General features: G+C 41.1%; 1 protein-coding gene across 1 annotated transcript in view; it reads right to left on the bottom strand.

The window, feature by feature from the left end:
• Nucleotides 1-5,991, bottom strand: part of LOC149767935 (uncharacterized) — a 69,008-nt gene extending 63,017 nt beyond the window's left edge. The window contains exon 1 of the mRNA XM_089929495.1: nt 5,272-5,991. Within this exon, the coding sequence (XP_089785621.1) occupies nt 5,272-5,940 (669 nt within the window). The 5' untranslated portion in view covers nt 5,941-5,991. The remainder of the gene's footprint in view (nt 1-5,271) is intronic.
• Nucleotides 5,992-22,035: the final 16,044 nt, after the last annotated feature.

The raw sequence follows: 22,035 nt of genomic DNA, 5'->3' as shown, positions 1-22,035 counted from the left end.
CCGGAGCTGCTCAGGATCAATCCGGACCGCCATAGAGGGTGGTGCCGAGGAGGAAGGTCCGGCGGAGGTGGTAGGAGCAGGAGGAGTGGATGGAAGGTCTGGAAGGTCTGGGTAGTCTGAATCGGGCTCAGGACTGGGTGAAGGTCTGGTGGTCTGAGCGGTGAGGGTAGACTTCCTAACCCATACCCCCTCTCTCTTCCGAAACCCTATCCTGTGCATGGTCCCCGTACACAAGCGATCTGTCCATCGCAATGCACGAGAGGGTTTCCTCTCAGGAATGGGAATTTCGTACTCCCTAAAGAGAAGAGTAAAAATCATGCCATATGGGAGGGTGAGCCTAGGTCTATCTAGGGGCTCACACATATACCTATATATGAGTTTGGGAAAGTTGACCGGGGTGTCCTGAAGAATGTAAGACATAATAGCTAGGTCCCTCTCATTTACAAAATCAAATCTTCCTGTCTTAGGGAAGACAGACCTGGACAGAATACTCAAAAGGATTCTCACTTCAACAGGAAGTGAGCTAGCAGATACCTCGTCTAGGGGGGACTGAGGTGGATGCCCTAAGACGACCGTAAGGGCCTCAACTCTATCCTCAGGGTGTGCGGGAGCCACCCCTACTAGTGGAAGGTGGAGGATGTGGCCAATAAGATCCTCCGTGACAAACACAGGGACACCGGCTACTGTGCCCTCGATACCCCCATCTCTCCGATGGACGGTACCGTAAAACTCTCTAACGAGCCCTGGATATGTGGGGAGGTCCAATGTAAGGAAGAACTCTAAGCCCTGGGCTCTAAGCCTATCACCTATGGTGAATCCTTCCCGGGAGAGGAAGTCGAAATCGACATACCTCCCGGTGGAGACGACCTTCCCGGCCAATGGCCTCGCGGGAACCGCCCTAGGCGGGGAACGAGCCGGAGGTGGTTGCCTCGCGGGATCGTGCCGCGCCTTGGAGCGCCGCTCGGGACCGGCCTCGGGACGGGACCTCTTCCTAACCACGGTCTTACGAGGCATCTTGACCTAAACGGGAAGAAACACCTAAAGAACGGAGAAGGGTCGACGGAGGAGACTCGGGACGGACCGGAGACGACCTAGGAACGGACGAAAACCCTAAGAACCGGTGAAAAATCGACCGAACAGAGGTTGGAGACGATCGGGGAAGACCTAGGAGTCGGCTCTAGGGCTTTTTGAACAGTGGCAGCTTGAAAGAGAAGTGTTTGCGAAACGACAAACCTAGGGTTAAAAAGTCGGATCCCGACTGCGAGTCGACTCCCCTGAGTCGCGAGTCGACTCGATCTCGAATCGTCTCTAACCTTGGCACGCACCTAAAAGTCATGCTATAACCGTGCCAAATGAGGGAAAATCACCTAATTGGGATCTGATTTGATGATCATTGAATGTAAACTCTATTTTAACCGTATTCTAATCATCAAAATCAATTAATCTAGTGGAAACTCCCACTAGGATGGATCAATCACTCCTAATCCCCTCCTAAGCACGCTAAACCTCTCTTCACTTAGGGGTTTTGTAAAAATATCTGCTAATTGATTATCAGTGCAAACAAATTGGAGTGATACATCACCATTCAATACATGATCTCTTATGAAGTGATGTCTTATCTCAATGTGTTTAGTTCTTGAATGTTGAATTGGATTTTTAGTTAGATTTATGGCACTTGTATTATCACAATTAATGGGAATTTTATCTTGTTTAATGCCATAATCTTCTAATTGTTGTTTAATCCACAAGATTTGAGCACAACAACTCCCGGCTGCCACATATTCAGCTTCTGCAGTGGATAATGCAACCGAGTTTTGTTTCTTGCTAAACCATGAGATTAGGTTTTCTCCTAGAAACTGACACGACCCGCTGGTACTTTTTCTATCAAGCTTACATCCAGCGAAGTCTGAATCTGTGTACCCTATTAAGTTTAGGCTAGATTCTTTAGAGTACCATAGCCCTATGTTCTTAGTTCCTATTAAGTATTTAAAAATTCTCTTAACTGCAGCTAGGTGTGATTCTTTAGGATTAGCCTGATATCTAGCACACATGCAAACACTAAACATAATATCAGGTCTACTTGCAGTAAGATATAGTAAAGATCCTATCATACCTCTATAAAGTTTTTGATCTACAGATTTACCTAATTCATCTTGATTTAATTTGCATGATGAGCTCATGGGGGTGCTGATTGATTTGTTTCCTTCCATATCAAACTTCTTGAGCATCTCCTTGACATATTTTGCTTGATTGATGAAGATGCCTCCTTCAGATTGTTTGATTTGAAGCCCGAGGAAGTAGTTCAGCTCTCCCATCATGCTCATCTCAAACTCACTCTGCATCAAATCAGCAAACTCTTCGCAGAGGCGATTGTTAGTAGCACCGAAAATGATATCATCAACATAAATCTGTACTAATAGCATCTCCTTATTTTGCTTTTTCAGAAATAATGTTGTGTCTACATTTCCCCTAGAGAATTCATGTTCTAATAGGAATTTACTAAGTCTCTCATACCATGTTCTAGGTGCTTGTTTTAATCCATAAAGTGCTTTGTTCAGTTTATACACATGATTAGGGTATTGATGATTTTCAAAACCAGGAGGTTGTTCTACATACACTTCCTCATTAATATACCCATTTAAAAATGCACTTTTTACATCCATTTGAAATAGTTTGAAATCCTTAGAGCATGCATAAGCTAATAATAGTCTAATAGCCTCAAGTCTAGCTACGGGAGCAAAGGTTTCATCAAAATCTATGCCTTCTTCTTGATTATAACCCTTTGCCACTAGTCTAGCCTTATTCCTTATAACAATTCCATTTTCTTCTAGCTTATTTTTATATATCCATTTTGTACCTATAATTGGATATTTAGAAGGTCTCTCTACTAGATCCCACACTTTGTTTCTAGTAAATTGGTTTAGTTCTTCTTGCATTGCATTTATCCAATTTACATCATTTTTGGCTTCTTCTATATGTTTGGGCTCAAAGTGTGAAACAAAAGCTAGATGGTTATTTAGATTTCTAAGTGAAGCTCTAGTCCTAACCGGTTGAGATGGATCATCTAGAATGAGTTCCTTAGGATGCCCGTGAGCATACCTCCAAGCTTTTGTTAGCCCATGATCCACAATAGCCTCTTGGCTTGATGATTCTCCTTCAATCAACTTTTGATTATCATCTTGTAATCCCATCTCATCTATCTTTTCCTCAAGTATTTCAACATCATCATCAAAATTAACTTTCTTACTAGAGGAGATGTCACTAGAGTCATCAAATACTACATGTATAGATTCTTCTATGACTAAGGTTCTTTTATTAAATACTCTTTAGGCTTTACTAGTTGTAGAATAACCTAAGAATATTCCTTCATCAGATTTAGGGTCAAATTTCCCTAGATTATCTTTCCCATTATTATGCACAAAACACCTACATCCAAAAACATGAAAATAATTAACCTTTGGTTTTCTGTTTTTCCACAGTTCATAAGGTGTTTTCTTTATAATGGGTCTCAATAGAACTCTATTTAATATGTGACAAGAGGTATTAATGGCTTCTCCCCAAAAGTACTTAGGGAGGTTACTTTCACATAACATAGTTCTAGCCATTTCCTCTAGTCTTCTATTCTTCCTTTCCACAACTCCATTTTGTTGTGGTGTCCTAGGTGCTGAGAAATTATGGGTTATCCCCTTTTTACTACAAAATTCATCAAATGATTGATTTTTGAATTCGGTCCCATGGTCACTTCTAATGGCTATGACTGAAGACTCTCTAGCATTTGTTACTTCCTTATGGAACTTCTTAAAAACAGAAAATGCTTGATCCTTATGTGCTAGAAACATGACCCATGTGTACCTAGAGTAATCATCTACTATAACTAGACCATATTTATTTCCACCTAGGCTTGTTGTTCTAGTTGGACCAAATAGGTCCATGTGTAGTAATTCTAGAGGCCTAGAAGTAGAGATACATTTTATGGATTTAAAAGAGTTCCTAGATTGTTTGCCAAATTGACATGCTTCACATATTTTGTTCTTTTCAAATTTTAATTTTGGCAAACCTATCACGGAGTCTCTTTTAACAAGTTTAGTTATTGTGTCCATGCTTGCATGACCTAACTTACGGTGCCATAACCAACTAGCATCATTATCTTTAGTTTCATTTACAACTAGACATTGGTTATGTTTTGCAAGATCTTCTAGGTCTACAACATATACATTTCCACGTCTAATTCCTTTAAAAACTAAACTATTATCATTAGGATTTGTTATAATGCATAGTGATGGTTTAAACATAACATCATATCCTATATCACATAATTGACTAATGCTTAACAAGTTATGCTTAAGACCATCAACATATCTAACATTATCTATAAAAGTAGAGGGGGTGATTTGAACTTTACCAATACCAATGATATGACCTTGGTTGTTGTCTCCAAAAGTCACAACACCTCCCTTCTTAGCTTCAAGGGTGAAAAATTGATCTTTATCACCCGTCATGTGCCTTGAGAAGCCACTATCCAAATACCAGCGGTTTTTGTTGACCTTGGCTGCAAGACACTCCTACACAAGCAAATCATGTCATCTTAGGTACCCAAGTTTTCTTGGGTCCTTCATGGTTAGTCAAGTTGGTTCCTTTTGGAACCCATACCCTTTTAATTTTCCTTTTTGTTTTACTTTTTCTATAGTCACATGCATTTGCCTTATGTCCTATAGTTCCACAACAAAAGCAGGTTATTTTCTTAGTTTTAGTTTCTCCAGCTTTAACAAAGAAGTTACTAAGAAGTTTTTGTTTATTTCTTGGTTTATACCCTAAACCCGCTTTATTAAATACTGCTCGTTGACTATTTAGTATCATATTTAACTTTTCAGAACTATACGTAAACTTTTCAACTAAAGGTTTGTATTTTCCAAGTTCTTTAGTTAATGTTTGATTTTCTGCTTTTAAATCATTTAGTTCTTTTGTGAGATCCTTGTTTAAGATTTGTTTATGGTTTTTAAGTTCTGAAAGTTCCTTAGTTAGTTTTTCATTATCTTTTGTTAAGTTGTTAGTCTTCTTAATTAAGAGTTGATTGCTTGTCTTAAGTTCTAGATTTTCTTTGGTAAGATTATCTTTATCCTTAATTAATGAATCATGCTTATGAATGTAAGTTTGGTTAGTTACTTTTAGTTCTCTGTTTTTAACATTTATATTCTTATATTCAATCATTAATTCATTAAACGCATCATAAAGTTCATCAAATGTAAAATCAAAATGCGTATCGGAAGTTACCTCGTTTTCGTTGGCCATGAAGCAGAAATTGGCCTTCTCTTCTTGTTCTTCATCCGATGATGAAGATGATGCGTCGGAGTCCGATAGGGTGGTGACAAGGGCTTTCTTCTTCTTCTTGTACTTGCTGCCCTTCTTTAGTAAGGGACACTCAGTTCTGATGTGTCCCGGCTTTTTGCACTCATAGCACCCAATCCCCTCATTTTCTCTTTCCTTACCTTTATCCTTGCGGTAGGAATTTGAGGGGCCTCTCCTTTGATGATAGGACTTCTTGTGGTTGATAAATTTCTTGAACTTGCGCACAAGAAGTGCCTCACCACCATCTTCCTCATCTTCTTCTTCTTCACTACTGCTACTGCAAGATAAATCTTTGTTAGATGAAGTAGACTTTAAAGCTATTACCTTTTTCTTATGGGAGGACTCTTTCTCGTTGTGTTGTTTCATGGTGAGTTCGTGCGTCATAAGGGATCCAAGAAGCTCCTCAAGTGGTAGCTTGTTCAAGTCCTTGGCTTCTTGGATTGCCGTCACTTTAGCTTCCCACGACCTTGGTAGACATCGAAGGATTTTCCTGACAAGCTCACTGTTAGTATAGTTCTTGCCAAGGCTTTTTAGGGCATTGACAATATCAGTAAACCTAGTGAACATGCATGTGATTGTTTCATTTGAATCCATTTTAAATAGTTCATATTTATGAACCAAGATGTTTATTTTGGATTCCTTGACTTGATTTGTGCCCTCATGGGTCACTTCAAGTCTGTCCCAAATTTTTTTTGCAGAATTACAAGTTGAAATCCTATTGAATTCATTACGGTCTAAGGCACAATAAAACACATTCATAGCTTTAGAGTTTAATTGTGCCTTCCTCATGTCATGTTCATCCCAATCTGTTTCTAGTTTGGGTACCTTGACACCATCTATATATATGGATGGGATGTATGGGCCATTCACTACAATGGTCCACATCTCATAGTCTTGGGCTTGGATGAATATTCTCATCCTAGCCTTCCAGTATGAGTAGTCGGATCCATTGAAGAAAGGAGGTCTTTGGGTGGACTGACCCTCAATGTGAGAAGATCCAAATGGGGTTGTCATTTTGATCTTTTAACTCTTGAGTGGAAGAGTTTTTGGCTCTGATACCACTTGTTGCCCAGATAGACAACCCAAGAGGGGGGGTGAATTGGGTTTTAAATTAATTTGGATAATTAAAACGTTATGGATGATTAATTAAAAACTATTGCAAGTTATTTAATTAATGCTAAGTGCTGTGAGTGATGTGAGAGGAAGAAGAGAAGAGACAATCCAATGCAAACACAGAGTTTTATAGTGGTTCGGAGCTACCCCTTGCTCCTACGTCCACTCCCCAAGTCTCTCTTGGGAATTCACTATAACCCCCTTGGATTACAGCCGGTTGTTTTGCAAGCTCACAACCAAACTTGTTGTTTTACGAGCTCACAACGAACTCGGTCGGTTTTCCCAGGCTCACCGACTAGAACCAACCCCGATTGTTTTTCCGGGCTCACAATCAAACCCTTACACACGTTGGTTTTTAACTTGGCTCACCAACCAACCTTAATCCCCTTGATTCAATCCTCCGATTGAATCAAGTAAATACAAATTATAGAAAGAAAGGAAAATAAGCTTCTCAAAAGCAGATGTAAAACAATATAATCAAAAGAGGAGTTTAGAAGCCCTCAAACGCTTTTAAGCTGAAGTAGAGGAATGGCTTCTTGAACTCCGGTGTCCTCTAGAATGTGTAGTCGACTTGAATGCAGGAGGAGGAGCCTTTAATTGCTGGGAAGATGTAGTTGGTTGCAGTAAATGCTGATCTTCCCCTTTTTCGTTGAAGAGCACGTTGCAGAGCTTGAAAGCTTGAATGCTTGGAGTGGAATGGTTGTACTCTGCCTTGCTACAGTCTTCTGTGGCTATTTAAGCCAACCCCCACGGAAACTAGCCGTTACACTGCTTTTTCTGTCCGTTCTGCACACTCTGCGCAGCCTGACAATATGACCGTTGGTGGGTTGGAGTCGACTCGCGCGATCAGGAGTCGACTCGGCTGTAGCGGGAGTCGACTCAAGCTTTTCCGGAGTCGACGCGGCAACTGTTCCAAATTTGAATTAAAGTTGCCGTCACGACTGGGAGTCGACTCGTCTTGACCCGGAGTCGACTCGCCAACTTCTGGAGCTGACCTGGCAATTTTGGAGTCGGCTCATCCACTGAAGTCCGTGGATCCAATTTTGAATTTTGTCCACTCGAGTCGACTCGACTGTCCTTGGAGTCGACTCGAATCTCAGAGCCCGAACTCCCGATTCTCTGTCTTTTGGCTCATCCAGTCTTGGAGTCGACTCGAACTTCCTTGGAGTCGACTCGGCTCTCAGTTTCCGAAAGTTGGTCTTCTGCCTTTTGACGTGAAGCTTGTCTTGGAGTTGACTCGAGCTATCTGGGAGTCGACTCGAATCTCAAAGGCAGTAACATGGTTTTCTGTCTGTCGATGGTCGCACAGTCTCGGAGTCGACTCGCGTATTGCGGGAGTCGACTCGAATCTCAGAGTCCATAAAATGCTCTCTGACCTTTTCTTTGTGTACCGCTGAGAGTCGACTCTTGCTTTCTCTGGAGTCGACTTGCCAACCATCGGAGTCGACTCGCGTTCCACTGGAGTCGACTCGAATCTCAGACTCGAAAACTGCTCTCTGACTTTTCTTTGTGTACCTCTTGGAGTCGACTCTTACTACCCTGGAGTCGACTCGTTGAACATTGGAGTCGACTCGCGCACTTCAGGAGTCGACTCGTTGACAGGTTCTGAGATGAGGCTTTCTGTTCTTCTTTCTATTCTCAGTCGGAGTCGACTCGTACTAGTCTGGAGTCGACTCGAGCTCGTGCCAGTGAACTTGATACGCTTGGAGTCGACTCGTGATACTCGGGAGTCGACTCGAGTCTCAGACTTTGGTTCAGCAGACTTCTTAACTTATCCAAAATACTATGAACCAAATCTAGAGACACTTGGACAGGATTTTCACTGAAACACTCAATTGAATTCATTAGTAATCACAAGATATACTCAAATGCTTTGAGCTCATCAAAATCAAATGGAGTTTTAATCAATCACTCCACACACCTCTTCTTCCAGCTCTCCATTTAGAAAAGCTGTTTTCACATCCATTTGCCAGATTTCATAATCCATATATGCTGCTATAGCTAGCATGATCCGAATAGATTTTAGCATTGCCACAGGAGAAAAAGTCTCGTCATAATCGATACCATAACATTGACGATACCCCTTGGCAACCAGACGGGCTTTATAGGTCTCCACCTTTTCGTCTGCGCCTCTCTTTCTTTTGAAGATCCATTTGCACCCTATGAGTTTTATCCCTTCGGGTGGATCAACTAGTGTCCATACACTATTGATTTCCATAGATTTCATTTCGGATCTCATGGCGTTAAGCCATAACTCAGAGTCGGACCTCTGCATAGCATCCATATAGGTGATCGGATCCTCATTGTTCTCATCGAGCTCAATGGGATCTGCGTCTTGGACCAAGAAACCATAGTATCTATCCACTTGACGCAGTACTCTACCTGATCGCCTTAATGGTGCTTCTACATTGGGCTTCGGGTTTGATCTAATTGAATCCGGTTCTGTGGGTTCAGTAGATTGTGTTAAATCTTCCACCTGCTGAACTTCACTAAGTTCAACCTTAGAGGCAACAATTCCTTCACTAAGAAATTCCCTTTCCAAAAAGGTTGCCTTAAGTCCTACGAACACCTTTTGTTCATTAGGAAGGTAGAAGTAATAACCCCTAGTTTCCTTGGGGTACCCTACAAAATAACACTTATCGGACCTAGGACCAAGTTTGTCAGTTTGAGAACGTTTAACATAAGCCGGACATCCCCAAACCCTAAGGTATGAAAGTGTCGGCTTACGCCCAGTCCATATCTCATATGGAGTCTTCTCAACAGACTTACTTGGAACCTTATTTAGTATTATACACGCAGACTCTAAAGCATAACCCCAAAAAGATAGAGGCAGACTAGTAAACCCCATCATGGATCGAACCATGTCTAACAGAGTTCGATTCCTCCTTTCGGATACACCATTGTGCTGAGGTGTTCCTGGAGGGGTCCATTGTGAGAGAATCCCATTCTCCTCTAGATAAGTCAAGAAATCACCGGAAAGGTATTCTCCTCCTCGGTCTGATCGAAGGATCTTAATATTCTTTCCAGTCTGTTTTTCTACTTCATTACGAAATCGTTTGAACATTTCAAATGATTCCGACTTATGCTTCATCAGATAGATATACCCATACCTGGATAGGTCATCTGTGAAGGTTATGAAGTAGGCATAACCACCTTTGGCACTTACGTTCATAGGTCCACATACATCAGTATGTATGAGGCCAAGAACATCGCTGGCTCGTTCACCCTTTCCAGAAAAAGGTGACTTGGTCATCTTACCCAGAAGACAGGATTCACAAGTTGGCAATGATTCACAATCATTGATTTCTAAAATGCCTTGTTGGGCTAACCTGTTTATCCTGTTTTTATTTATGTGACCTAACCGGCAATGCCATAAATAGGCTTCATTGACATTATCTAACTTAGAGCGTTTATTAGAGGTGTACATTACATTCACAGGCAATGATAGAGTATAAATGCCATATTTCATTTGTCCACTGAAAATTTTAGTATCATTCAAAATGATATCACAAAATCTTTCATTTATATAAAAGGTATAACCATTCTTGGCCAAAAAGCCTATAGAGATGACATTCATCAAGAATGCTGGACAAAAGTGACAATCATCTAACATAACTACTCCAGACTCAAAAAACAACTCAATGACTCCTAAAGCTAGGACTGGAACAGATCTTCCATCACCAACATTTAGGAATCGATCGCCGTTCTTGAATCTTCTACTTACTTGAAGTCCCTGCAAAGAATTGCAAATATTAATTGGACTTCTGGTATCCAATACCCAGGTAGTAAAATCATAAACAGAAAAATTACAAGGTGTTATCATATAATTACCTTGTGCAGCAACTGTTTGCTGCATTTTCTTCTTTGGCCTGTTTGGATCAAGGGATGCTAAATAAGCCGGACAGTTCCGCTTCCAGTGACCCTGCTTCTTGCAGAAGAAGCATTCTGCCTTACTCTGATCAGATTTCTGCTTCATAGTCTGTTTGGGCTTAGAGACCCCAGCACGAGCTTTCTGCACCTTCTTCTTCTTTCCTTTCTTAAAGGAAGAAAGTCCTGCAGAAGTCCCACCTACCACATTCACCGACTCCTTTTTGAGTTGGTGATCCTTCTCATAGGTCTGCAGTAAACCTAGCAAACCATGATAGGATACTTCAGGTTTAGTCATTCTATAATGACTAAGGAAGGTCAGGTAGGACTTGGGAAGTGAATTCAAAATGGCATCCTTGCCCAATTGCTCGTGCAAAGGAAAGCCAAGTTTACTTAGGCGATCGATTTGTTCGACCATGTACAATACATGATCGGTGACCGATGCCCCTTCCCTCATGCGGGCATTGAATATAGCGCAGGAGGTCTTATGTCGTTCAACATCATCAGGTGTGCCGAAAGACTCCTTCAACATTTGAAGGATTTCCACTGGCTGCGCTTCCTCGAATTTACGACTAAACTCGTCATTCATCGAGGCCCTCATGATGCAACGCACTGTAGTGCGATCGTTGAGCCACTTCTGATAAGCGTCTCTGATTGCATATGGTGCATTGGCTGCAGGTTCCTCAGGTGCAGGATCCGATATCACATACAGGATCCGCTCATGCTCTAATACTATTTTCATCTTTCGATACCAGCTATCGAAGTTAGGTCCATTAAGCTTATCATTGTCTAATAGTGTTCGGAGGGATAATGAGTTAGCCATATCTGAAAGGAAAAACCAGAGCTAATTAGTATATGATTTATTTTAATTCTAAAGACTTGGACTTCAGTCTAAAGATTTCTCCCACTATTTTAGTCAAATTTTTAACCTCTACCTTTAATTCGAGGAATTACTTTAATTCCTTAGCGGGTACTAGAATCCACATGGACTGTATACAGGCCCGAGGAAAGCTCGGCCAACCCATATGCATCTAAGGGTAGGTACATTACCAATTATTTCTCTAAATAATTTCTAGTATTTTATTTTGCCCCAGGTGGTAATCAGTAGGCGGAGGCCTCCACTGAAAATCCTGGTCAGATCCAACCATTAATGAACTAACTCGATGACACTACCTAATGTATGATCAGGCCCGAGGAAAGCTCGGCCAACCTAATCACAATCAGATAGCTCAAAGAGCTATCATATAATGAATGATAATTCCAATATTCAGATGAACACCAGACGGAAGCGTCCTGCATGTCCAACTGAAATACTGGACCAATTATCATCCATTTTAATGGGAGGCTATGACCTAGTTATCTATATAACTATATCATTTTAAGGACCTAATAATTTAGAGGATTTTAGAGAGACCGATAATTCTATATCCTCCCACTGACTGCACTGAGTCATATAGAGAACATAGAATTTCATTGGTCTATGGACATCTAAATCAGTCATACTGATTTCCTTATTGACATGGGTGAGTACCAAGTCTCAAGATATCTAAATCAAAGCTTGAACGACCACATTGGCCAGGTAAGAGAGATCACGGGAGGGTTCCGCCATTAACCGTCTTTCCTAGACACCAACCGAGTTGGCCAGGAAAGAGGTAGCCCCAATTAATAACCGTAGATCCAACTTGCCTTAGACACCAAATGGTATGTCAAGTTGATTTAGATAGTCATTGAGAACTCAGGCTCGACCACTGAGCCACAATCAGATCCAATTGAAGTGTTTGGACATGATCAACTAAACTATTGAGTTTGATCAAATTAGAAAAATGAATTTAGTCTAATACAACTATTGATTCCAATTCAATTCTAACATTAGGTCTAACCTAATCAACTAATCTGATTGTGCTAACCCATGCCCCAAAACCCATGTTCAAATTTAAATTTTAATTCGAATTTCAAATTTTGAATTTTAAATCTTTATTTGAAATTCAAATTTTAAATTTTAAATTCAACATTTAATTCTTTATTAAATGTATTATGATCATGGATTCAAGATGTCAATTTATTCCAAATATAAACAATTTATATTTAAACTTTGTGGTCATAATAAATTTAAAACTGAAATTTCATAAACATCAATTATGCATAATTTCACAAAAATAAACTATTTATTTTATGATATAAATTAATCTCAATTTTGTGCTAGGACAACCTTTTCACTATAAGGGGTTAACCTTATAGCAGGACAACCTTATAATTCAGCACAAGATTGATATTTTATCAATAAATCTAGATCTAATCTAAATTTAAAAATTAAATCATGCATAATTCTAGATATTATAGGCCAATTCCATCGGCCAACCTGGCTCTGATACCAGTTGAAGAAAAAATATCCCGCAAAATCCGATAAAATCGGATGCCAGGTCAGAAAATCAGTTTTAAAATTTTATCTATTTATTTATAACAGGTATAAATAAATAACATAACTATATTATGTTTACCATACCTCGATCCCGCAGCGGAAGATGGTCAAGGTACTCAGGAACAGAATCTGGTACAGGGCCAAGTGCTGGATCAGATACTGGATCAGATGCTAGATCTGGTACTGGATCGGGAACTGGATCTGGAACTGGATCTGGTGCCGGATCTGGTACTGATGGATCTGGTGCTATGCGAGGCCCGGATGTACGGACCCTCTACTTCACACGCACGCCAAGAAATGCAGGAAGGTAGGATGATGTCTGTATAGTGCAAAAACCCTTTTTGCAAATAAACCCCTAGAAGAAAAGAATTTCAAAAATTCTTTCTTCCCCTTTTTTTTCTTTTCTTTCTTTTCCTCTTTCTTCCCGTTTCCTTTTCCTCTCTTTTCAAGCTACTCAAAAGATCACGAATCTCCCCTCTCCCCAGATAAAATCTCTAGCACAGAATGAAGAGAAAACTAGCCTATTTATAGGCAAAGACAAGACTGAACCAGGGAAGAGAAAACGCCAAAAGGGAAGAGTGAACGCCAAACGATTCATGATTTTATTGAATTTTTTTAACCATTTGATTTCAATTAAATCAGTCCTATGTTAAAGAGGTTTCAAAACTGAAGAGACATGTCTCTTCGGATCTTCAAATGGTAGCCGAAAGAGGGAAGATCAAGCGGCCTTCGATGTGTTCGGAAGAAGAAGAAGAACGCGGTCCACGGGAGAATATTTGCAGAGAAATTGGTCCATGGATCGAGGAAGAAACCAGAACTAAACCGTGTCATTCAATTTGAGGGGCAAACACGTAAATTTCCAGACTTGACTTAAATGGGTTAATTCAAATGGGCTGAATCAAATGGGCTTGGATCCATCATTGGTTCTAAACCAAATTGAAGACCAATTTGAAAGGTTTTGGATCCGGAAAAATTCCACATGAATCTGATTCATGTGAACTCCAATTAGTTCAATTTTCGGATCAATCCAAGTCACACTTGGACTAGAATAAATATGGAATAAATTCTAATAAAATCATCATGAAGCCCAATTACATTCATTTGAATCCAATTCAAAAACAAACTCAACAAATGAGTCCAAATCAATTTCAATTACATTAATTGAAACTTGATTAAGCCAGAATACAGACATAATTAAATACACATCCATGAAATTCAGTATGTACCTCATGTTCAGTGCTAGCTGAACATAGACAAAATCAAATCTCAAATGACCCACAATTTAATTCTCAATTAAATTGGATCAAGTCCTTCCTACTTAACTTGACTTATGTGCGTGACTCCGATAGGTTCGAACACTAAGCCGGTAGTACATGGACTACTCCATGCACTAATCGAGGTGACCATCTAGCAATGATACCCGACGTCCGGATAGGTCGAATATGCAAAGCAACATTCAAGAACCTAGACGTATGGTTGTTGCATAATTCATCCCTATGACCTTCGATGCTCAAGATGACCTCAGAGTGGACTGTCGACCTCTGGGTCCGGTCATCCATAGTGTATTTCAAATAATCAAATCAAGTGACCTATCACTTGGTTTACCCTGGCCAAGGTTTTACTGAATTGAAATACAGTGAGACATCAACTCCTAAAATCTGGAGCGGTCAATCCCATCTTGACTCATACACAGACTTCGCGAGTACTTGACTGCACCCAGCATCCTTCCGATCCCTGAATTAGAAATTCAGGTCATCCAGTGCCTAAGTACAGTGAGTTGCTTGCAAGTCACCGTGACAGTCTCAGGTCTAAGGGGTACTTATGCCCATACGTTTTACGAGCTAACTCCCGACAGTGGAGTGCTACTCAGGTGAGTCACTATTCAGTGACGATGTACTCCTACATCTCACCTGTATGCCATACAGTGTCTCCACACTCCTTGGTTTAAGAGGACAACCAACTAAATGGCACACAACGACCTATACTTGACATAGCTATCGTCCAATTGACAGCTCGTCATTTGGTCGCGAACTGGTTCAAGGACTAAATGATAAAACCTCTTTTATCCACTAAATTAGTCCTAAGGACTTCATCACAATACACAGGAGTTCAATTTGAAGATGCAACACTTGTGATGAATAGAAAATTGCCAGAATAAATTTTTATTCATTTTAATAAAACATATACATAATTCAATTTCTTACAATTAAAAAATTGGCTTTGGGACACAATTCCCAACAGTGAGTGCATTCAAGTGAAGAAATCAAGTGTTTTCAAGCTTCCCAAGTGATTTCAAGCTCAATCACTCTCGTGCGCTTGGGATTCAAAGCTCACACTCAATCCTACGCGCTCCACATCGGAAGAATCAATATCTCCCACGCTTCCAACGGCAAAAGGATTCTTCCGGGTTCTATTGTTCATAATTGCAATATTTGCTTTTTAGAGCTTTTCCTTTCTTTTGTAAACTCTTTCGTTGTGGTGCTTGTTCCAGTCAAGGGACTTGGAACAAGGGAAAGGCGTCCCAAGCCTAAGTGAAATTGGGGGTTTTAGGGTTTGTTGTGAGCCCGGTGTAAAACAACGAGTTGGGTAGTAAACTCGCAAAACTACCGTACTGTAATCGTGGATTATAGTGAAAATTCCCAAAGGTGATTTGGGGAGTGGATGTAGGAGCAGTGGAAGCTCCGAACCACTATAAAACCTTGTGTTTGCGATTGACCTTTCTCATTCCTCCTTCTTTACTTTAGTGCATATATTCGTGTGTTTTATTTTTAATTAGTCAAAAGTTTTTAAAACACCCAATTCACCCCCCTCTTGGGTGACCATCTCTGGGCAACACTTCCCCAAGGTCTTTCATGGAGAATTCTTTTGACAACCAGACCTTGACCGAGGTTAGCATGGGAATATCATTTCCAATCAGGAGAATGTCATCTACGTACAGTACGAGAAATACGACAGCGCCCCCACTAACCTTTTTGTAAACACACGGTTCCTCTTCATTTTTGATGAAATCAAACATTTTGATTGCGTCATCGAAATGAGTGTTCCAACTCCGAGATGCTTGCTTTAGTCCATAGATGGACCTTTGCAGCTTGCAGACCTTGTGATCTCCATCACTGGAAGTGAAACCCAAAGGCTGTTCCATATAGATGTCTTCATTAAGATATCCATTCAGGAAAGCAGTTTTCACATCTATCTGCCAGATTTCATAATCATGAAATGCTGCAATGGCAAGCAGTGTTCGGATGGATTTCAGCATGGCTACAGGTGAAAAGGTCTCCTGATAGTCAGTGCCTTCGCGTTGACTATACCCTTTCGCCACCAGCCTTGCCTTAAAGGTCTCTACCTTTCCATCCGAACCTATTTTCCTTTTGTAGATCCATTTACATCCAATAGGTACAATACCTTCTGGTGGATCTACTAAGGTCCAGACTTGGTTGGAATGCATGGAGTCTAACTCTGACTTCATGGCTTCCAGCCATTTCTCGGAATCGATATCAGATATCGCCTCATCGTAGGTTTTGGGATCTTGTGTATGATCCCTATCTCCCACTAGGAACATTTTCTCGGTATCCTCTTCTAGTATACCTAAGTATCTATCGGGAGGATGAGAGACCCTACTAGATCTACGAGGTGGTCGAGGGACATCGTGTACTGGCTCTTTATGAATGGGTTCTATAGGATCCATGACTCGTTGTTTTTCAGAGACTTTCTCTTCAAGCTCAATTTTCCTCCCACTGCCTCTATCAAGGATAAACTGATTTTCCAAGAAGATGGCATGACGGCTCACAAACACATTGTGATCCTCTGAGACGTAAAAATTGTATCCTAATGACTCTTTAGGATATCCTATAAAACGAGCACTTATGGTCCTAGTCTCTAACTTGTCCGCCTGTAGTCTCTTGACGTGGGCCGGACATCCCCAAATCTTGAGATGACCCAGACTTGGTTTCTTACCATGCCATATCTCATACGGTGTGGTAGGAACGGATTTAGAGGGAACTCTATGTCGGGAACCCGCCCATGCCGCTGATATTTCAAAACAAAAATCAGATGGCAGCGGAAAGGGGGCATGTGCGGGATCAACGTTCATCGCATGAACGTTGTTTCGAGACCTTTCGTAATTAGGTAAGAATTAAAACTTTTAAAACTATTAGGAAGATCAGATCTTCACCTTGCGCGGGTAGATGATCACCGCAAATCTGAATTCGTGGTTTTTGGAAGAGGGTTCGCTTGAAGCCGTTCAAACGTCCGGCCTCTACGGGTATCCACACGAAGTAGAGGACCGATCAAATCTTTCTTGTCTTCCCGAGGTGCTAGCTCCCTTGCAAAGACTTCTTTTGATGGCTGATCTCCTCTCTTTCAATCAACTCTTGATTGCACTTGAGAGGAGGAAGAAGAAGGATGAAAAAGAGGAAGAAGATCCAAAACCCTTGCAGCCTTCTTTTTATCTCCCTGCGTTGGATGGAGGAAGAGAAGGGAAGGAGGCCGCCACCCTTTCTTTTTGGCTTCTCTCTTGCTTGCGGCTGAAACAAGGGAGGATGAGGATGGCCACGGCTTGGAGGAGGAAGAGAGGGGTTCTTCCTTGGGGGCCGGCCCTAGTCCTCCTTTTAAAGGGAGTGGAGCTCCTAACATTTAGGAGCTCCATGACAACTTGCCTTTTTCTTCTCCCTTCTCCACATGGAAAAGGGAGGGGCATATTCCCCTCCTCATGGTTAACCCTAATCCACATTAAGTAGGGTTTGAAATGCCCTAATGTGGTCAAGCCCTAATCCAATTAGGCTTAGCCCAAGGGTGAACCAATTAGGATCCAATCTAGGTAAGTCCTAATCCAATTAGAACTTAAATCAATTTTGACTCAATTGAACTCTTCAATCCTAATCCAATTAGGAGTCTTATTGATTCATTAGATTAATAATTAATTGTGACTTAAGAAACTCTAATCCAAATTAGGACATATTTAATTTTAGTCCTAATCCAATTAGGACTCTATTTGAATCCAAAGTCCTAATCCGATTAGGACTCTAGGAATCCTACTCCAAGTAGGAATCCAATTTTGATTCAAAACTCCTAATCTCATTAGGATTGCAGGAATCCTATTCCAAGTAGGAATCCCAGTCCTACTCCAACTAGGATTCCCAATCCTAATCCAATTAGGACTCTAGGAATCCTACCCGAAGTAGGACTCTTGTTTTAAGTCCAATTAATTAATTTCCTTTGTTCCTTCTTCAACTTCTTATCAATCAAATTGATTACTTGTGATTCATAATCACTTTTCAACCATCGGATCGGTCAATACTTCTAGTGTGTGTGACCCCATAGGTTCTACTCTGACTGGTAGTGAGATATATTATGATCTCTATCACAATATCATTGAAAACTCCTTTCAATGGGTTGGAACGATTCCAACTCAACTCATTAGGGTTTATCGATCATCAAGATAATCCCTATGAGTCCCACCATCCACCAGTGACACCTAGCAGCATGTAGTGGCTACCCAGTAGAATAGAAAGATGAATCTCTAGGTGCAGTTAACGTGTGATACAGTCCTACTATCGTGGATCCCTACAGGACGGAGGTCATGGACAACTCGTCAAACCCCATCGTCTGTCATATGTCAAGATTTATTTGACTTGAGTTCGATAGTGGAAAACTCTTTTTCCACTTTATATTACTGCCCTGGCCAAGGTCTTAGAACTCAGTCTAACAAATCACATAGGATCACTCCTCTTCTATCAAGGTCGATAGATTCCTTATAGGTGCATACCCTACTCCTACAGTGAACTTACTGCAGCCAATCTACACTGCATGGACCCATATGGCTAGAGACCAAGTATGTGTGCAGTCAAACTACAATAACCTCACTGTGAGTAGCCGAAGCACCGCAGGTCAAAGAACCAGTCACACTACTGCAACATCAAGTAAGTCACTGACGAGTGGATAGACATCCAAGTGACTTCTTGTCTTGGTCACGCTCAGTACCCTTGTTCTCTAACAAGCACCTGCACTATCACTTCAGTGTCCCTACACTGTGGACTCAAGTCTCGTCCATCCAGAAGGAAAGTGATCTGTGCACTGATCGGATCGATCACCGTCCTCGTGATGATTCATTGATCAGGAGCATTTTAGAAATTAATCACCAATGATACATGGCTCAAATTCTCAACTCTTGAGAATATGTATCATCACCTTATTAATTTCTTGGACGATTCATAGACACATAAATAATATGAATGAAAAAGATGCCTTTTATTTATTCAATAATAAACAGTCAAGTACAAAATTATGTCCCTAGAATCAACAATGTGTCAGCCAAATTGGCTTCTAGGGCATACATCTAACAATCTCCCACTTGCACTAAAGCCAATTGGTCATATATCTTAGGCCCATCTTCTCAAGGTGGGCTTCAGTCTTTTGCTGACTCCGCTGCTTAGTGAACGGGTCCGCCACGTTATCCGCGGAGTCTACTCTCTGCACCTTTACATATTTCTTCTCAACATAGTCGCGTATGAGATGGAAGCGCCGCTCTATATGCTTAGACTTCTGATGAGACCTTGGCTCCTTAGCAAGGGCTATGGCGCCATTATTATCGCAGTAGAGTGTTATGGCATCTGATGTCATCACGTCCAACTCTGCAATGAATTTCTTGAACCAGAAGCCTTCCTTAGCAGCTTCAGAGGCGGCGATGTATTCAGCTTCCATAGTAGAATCAGCAATGATCGGTTGTTTAGAACTCTTCCAATTTACCGTACCACCATTGCACAAGAACACATATCCAGATGTTGACTTCCTGTCATCGACATCAGTCATGAAGTCTGAATCTGTGTACCCTTCTACCTTTAACTCTGATGATCCTCCAAAAACCAAGAATAAATCTTTAGTTCTTCTTAAGTACTTAAGAATATTCTTCACAGCTGTCCTGTGTTCTTCACCTGGATTCGACTGATATCTGCTTGTGACACTCACAGCAAGAGCTATATCAGGTCGTGTACACAGCATGGCATATATGAGGCTTCCTATTGCCGATGCATAGGGAATCTTGCTCATGCGTTGAATCTCTTCAGATGTGTTGGGGCACATCTTCTTGGAGAGATGAATTCCATGCCTAAGGGGTAAGAGACCCCTCTTGGAGTTTTCCATGCTGAACCTCTTCAGCACCTCCTCTATGTACATTTTCTGTGAAAGGCCAAGCATCCTTTTAGATCTATCTCTATAGACCTTTATTCCCAAAATATAGGATGCTTCCCCAAGGTCTTTCATGGAGAATTCTTTTGACAACCAGACCTTGACCGAGGTTAGCATGGGAATATCATTCCCAATCAGGAGAATGTCATCTACGTACAGTACGAGAAATACGACAGCGCTCCCACTAACCTTTTTGTAAACACACGGTTCCTCTTCATTTTTAATGAAATCAAACATTTTGATTGCGTCATCGAAACGAGTGTTCCAACTCCGAGATGCTTGCTTTAGTCCATAGATGGACCTTTGCAGCTTGCAGACCTTGTGATCTCCATCACTGGAAGTGAAACCCAAAGGCTGTTCCATATAGATGTCTTCATTAAGATATCCATTCAGGAAAGCAGTTTTCACATCCATCTGCCAGATTTCATAATCATGAAATGCTGCAATGGCAAGCAGTGTTCGGATGGATTTCAGCATGGCTACAGGTGAAAAGGTCTCCTGATAGTCAATGCCTTCGCGCTGACTATACCCTTTCGCCACAAGCCTTGCCTTATAGGTCTCTACCTCTCCATCCGAACCTATTTTCCTTTTGTAGATCCATTTACATCCAATAGGTACAATACCTTCTGGTGGATCTACTAAGGTCCAGACTTGGTTGGAATGCATGGAGTCTAATTCTGACTTCATGGCTTCCAGCCATTTCTCGGAATCGATATCAGATATCGCCTCATCGTAGGTTTTGGGATCTTGTGTATGATCCCTATCTCCCACTAGGAACATTTCCTCGGTATCCTCTTCTAGTATACCTAAGTATCTATCGGGAGGATGGGAGACCCTACTAGATCTACGAGGTGGTCGAGGGACATCGTGTACTGGCTCTGTATGAATGGGTTCGATAGGATCCATGACTCGTTGCTTTTCAGAGACTTTCTCTTCAAGCTCAATTTTTCTCCCACTGCCTCTATCAAGGATAAACTGATTTTCCAAGAAGATGGCATGATGGCTCACAAACACATTGTGATCCTCTGAGACGTAAAAATTGTATCCTAATGACTCTTTAGGATATCCTATAAAACGAGCACTTATGGTCCTAGCCTCTAACTTGTCCGCCTGTAGTCTCTTGATGTGGGCCGGACATCCCCAAATCTTGAGATGACCCAGACTTGGTTTCTTACCATGCCATATCTCATACGGTGTGGTAGGAACGGATTTAGAGGAAACTCTATTCAATAAATAAATCGCTGTGAGTAAGGCATCTCCCCAAAGAAACATAGGTAAATCAGTGAAGCTCATCATGGACCTGACCATATCCAATAGGGTCCGATTCCTCCTCTCTGACACCCTGTTGAGTTGAGGTGTACCCGGAGGTGTCCATTGTGAGACTATGCCGTTTTCTTTGAGATAGTCCCGGAATTCCCCACTAAGATATTCTCCTCCTCGGTCTGATCGAAGAGCCTTAAGAGGTTTACCGGTTTGTTTTTCTACTTCATTCTTGAACTCTTTGAACTTTTCAAAAGATTCAGACTTGTGTCTCATAAGATACACATATCCATACCGTGAATAATCATCGGTAAAGGTAATGAAGTAAGAATAACGTCCCCTGGCTAGCACATCGAATGGGCCATATACATCTGTATGTACTAGGGTAAGTATTTCAGTGGTCCTCTCCTCATGTCCTACAAAGGGCAGTTTAGCCATTTTTCCTTAAAGACAGGACTCGCAAACTGGATATGACTCGGAAGTCAATGAGCCTAAAAGCCCATCTTTATCCATTTTGTTCATTCTGTCCTCTCCAATATGGCCAAGCCTGAGGTGCCACAAATATCTTTGGTTTATCTCATCTCTAGATCTTTTGGATCCTTTGGCACTCACTTCTTGCTCGGTAATATTCACAGATACATCCATATGTAAATGATAGAGACTGTCGATCATGAAACCACGTGCGACTATTTTATTTCTTAAATAAATAGAACAGCAGTCTTTGTCAAAAGTAAAAACATGACCTTCCTGTGCTAGACATGAAACAGAAATTAAATTTCTGCTAGCAGCAGGTACATAATAGCAGTCTCTAAGTAATAAACTAAATCCAGACGGTAGTCGCAGATGGT

The sequence above is a fragment of the Phoenix dactylifera genome, chromosome 3 (genome assembly GCF_051530095.1).
Source record: "Phoenix dactylifera cultivar Ajwa chromosome 3, Ajwa_hap1_PhDact_Kaust_v1.1, whole genome shotgun sequence".
Lineage (NCBI taxonomy): Eukaryota > Viridiplantae > Streptophyta > Magnoliopsida > Arecales > Arecaceae > Phoenix > Phoenix dactylifera.
Note: the sequence above shows the minus strand (reverse complement) of the source record. Positions and strands in the feature narration are given on the sequence as shown.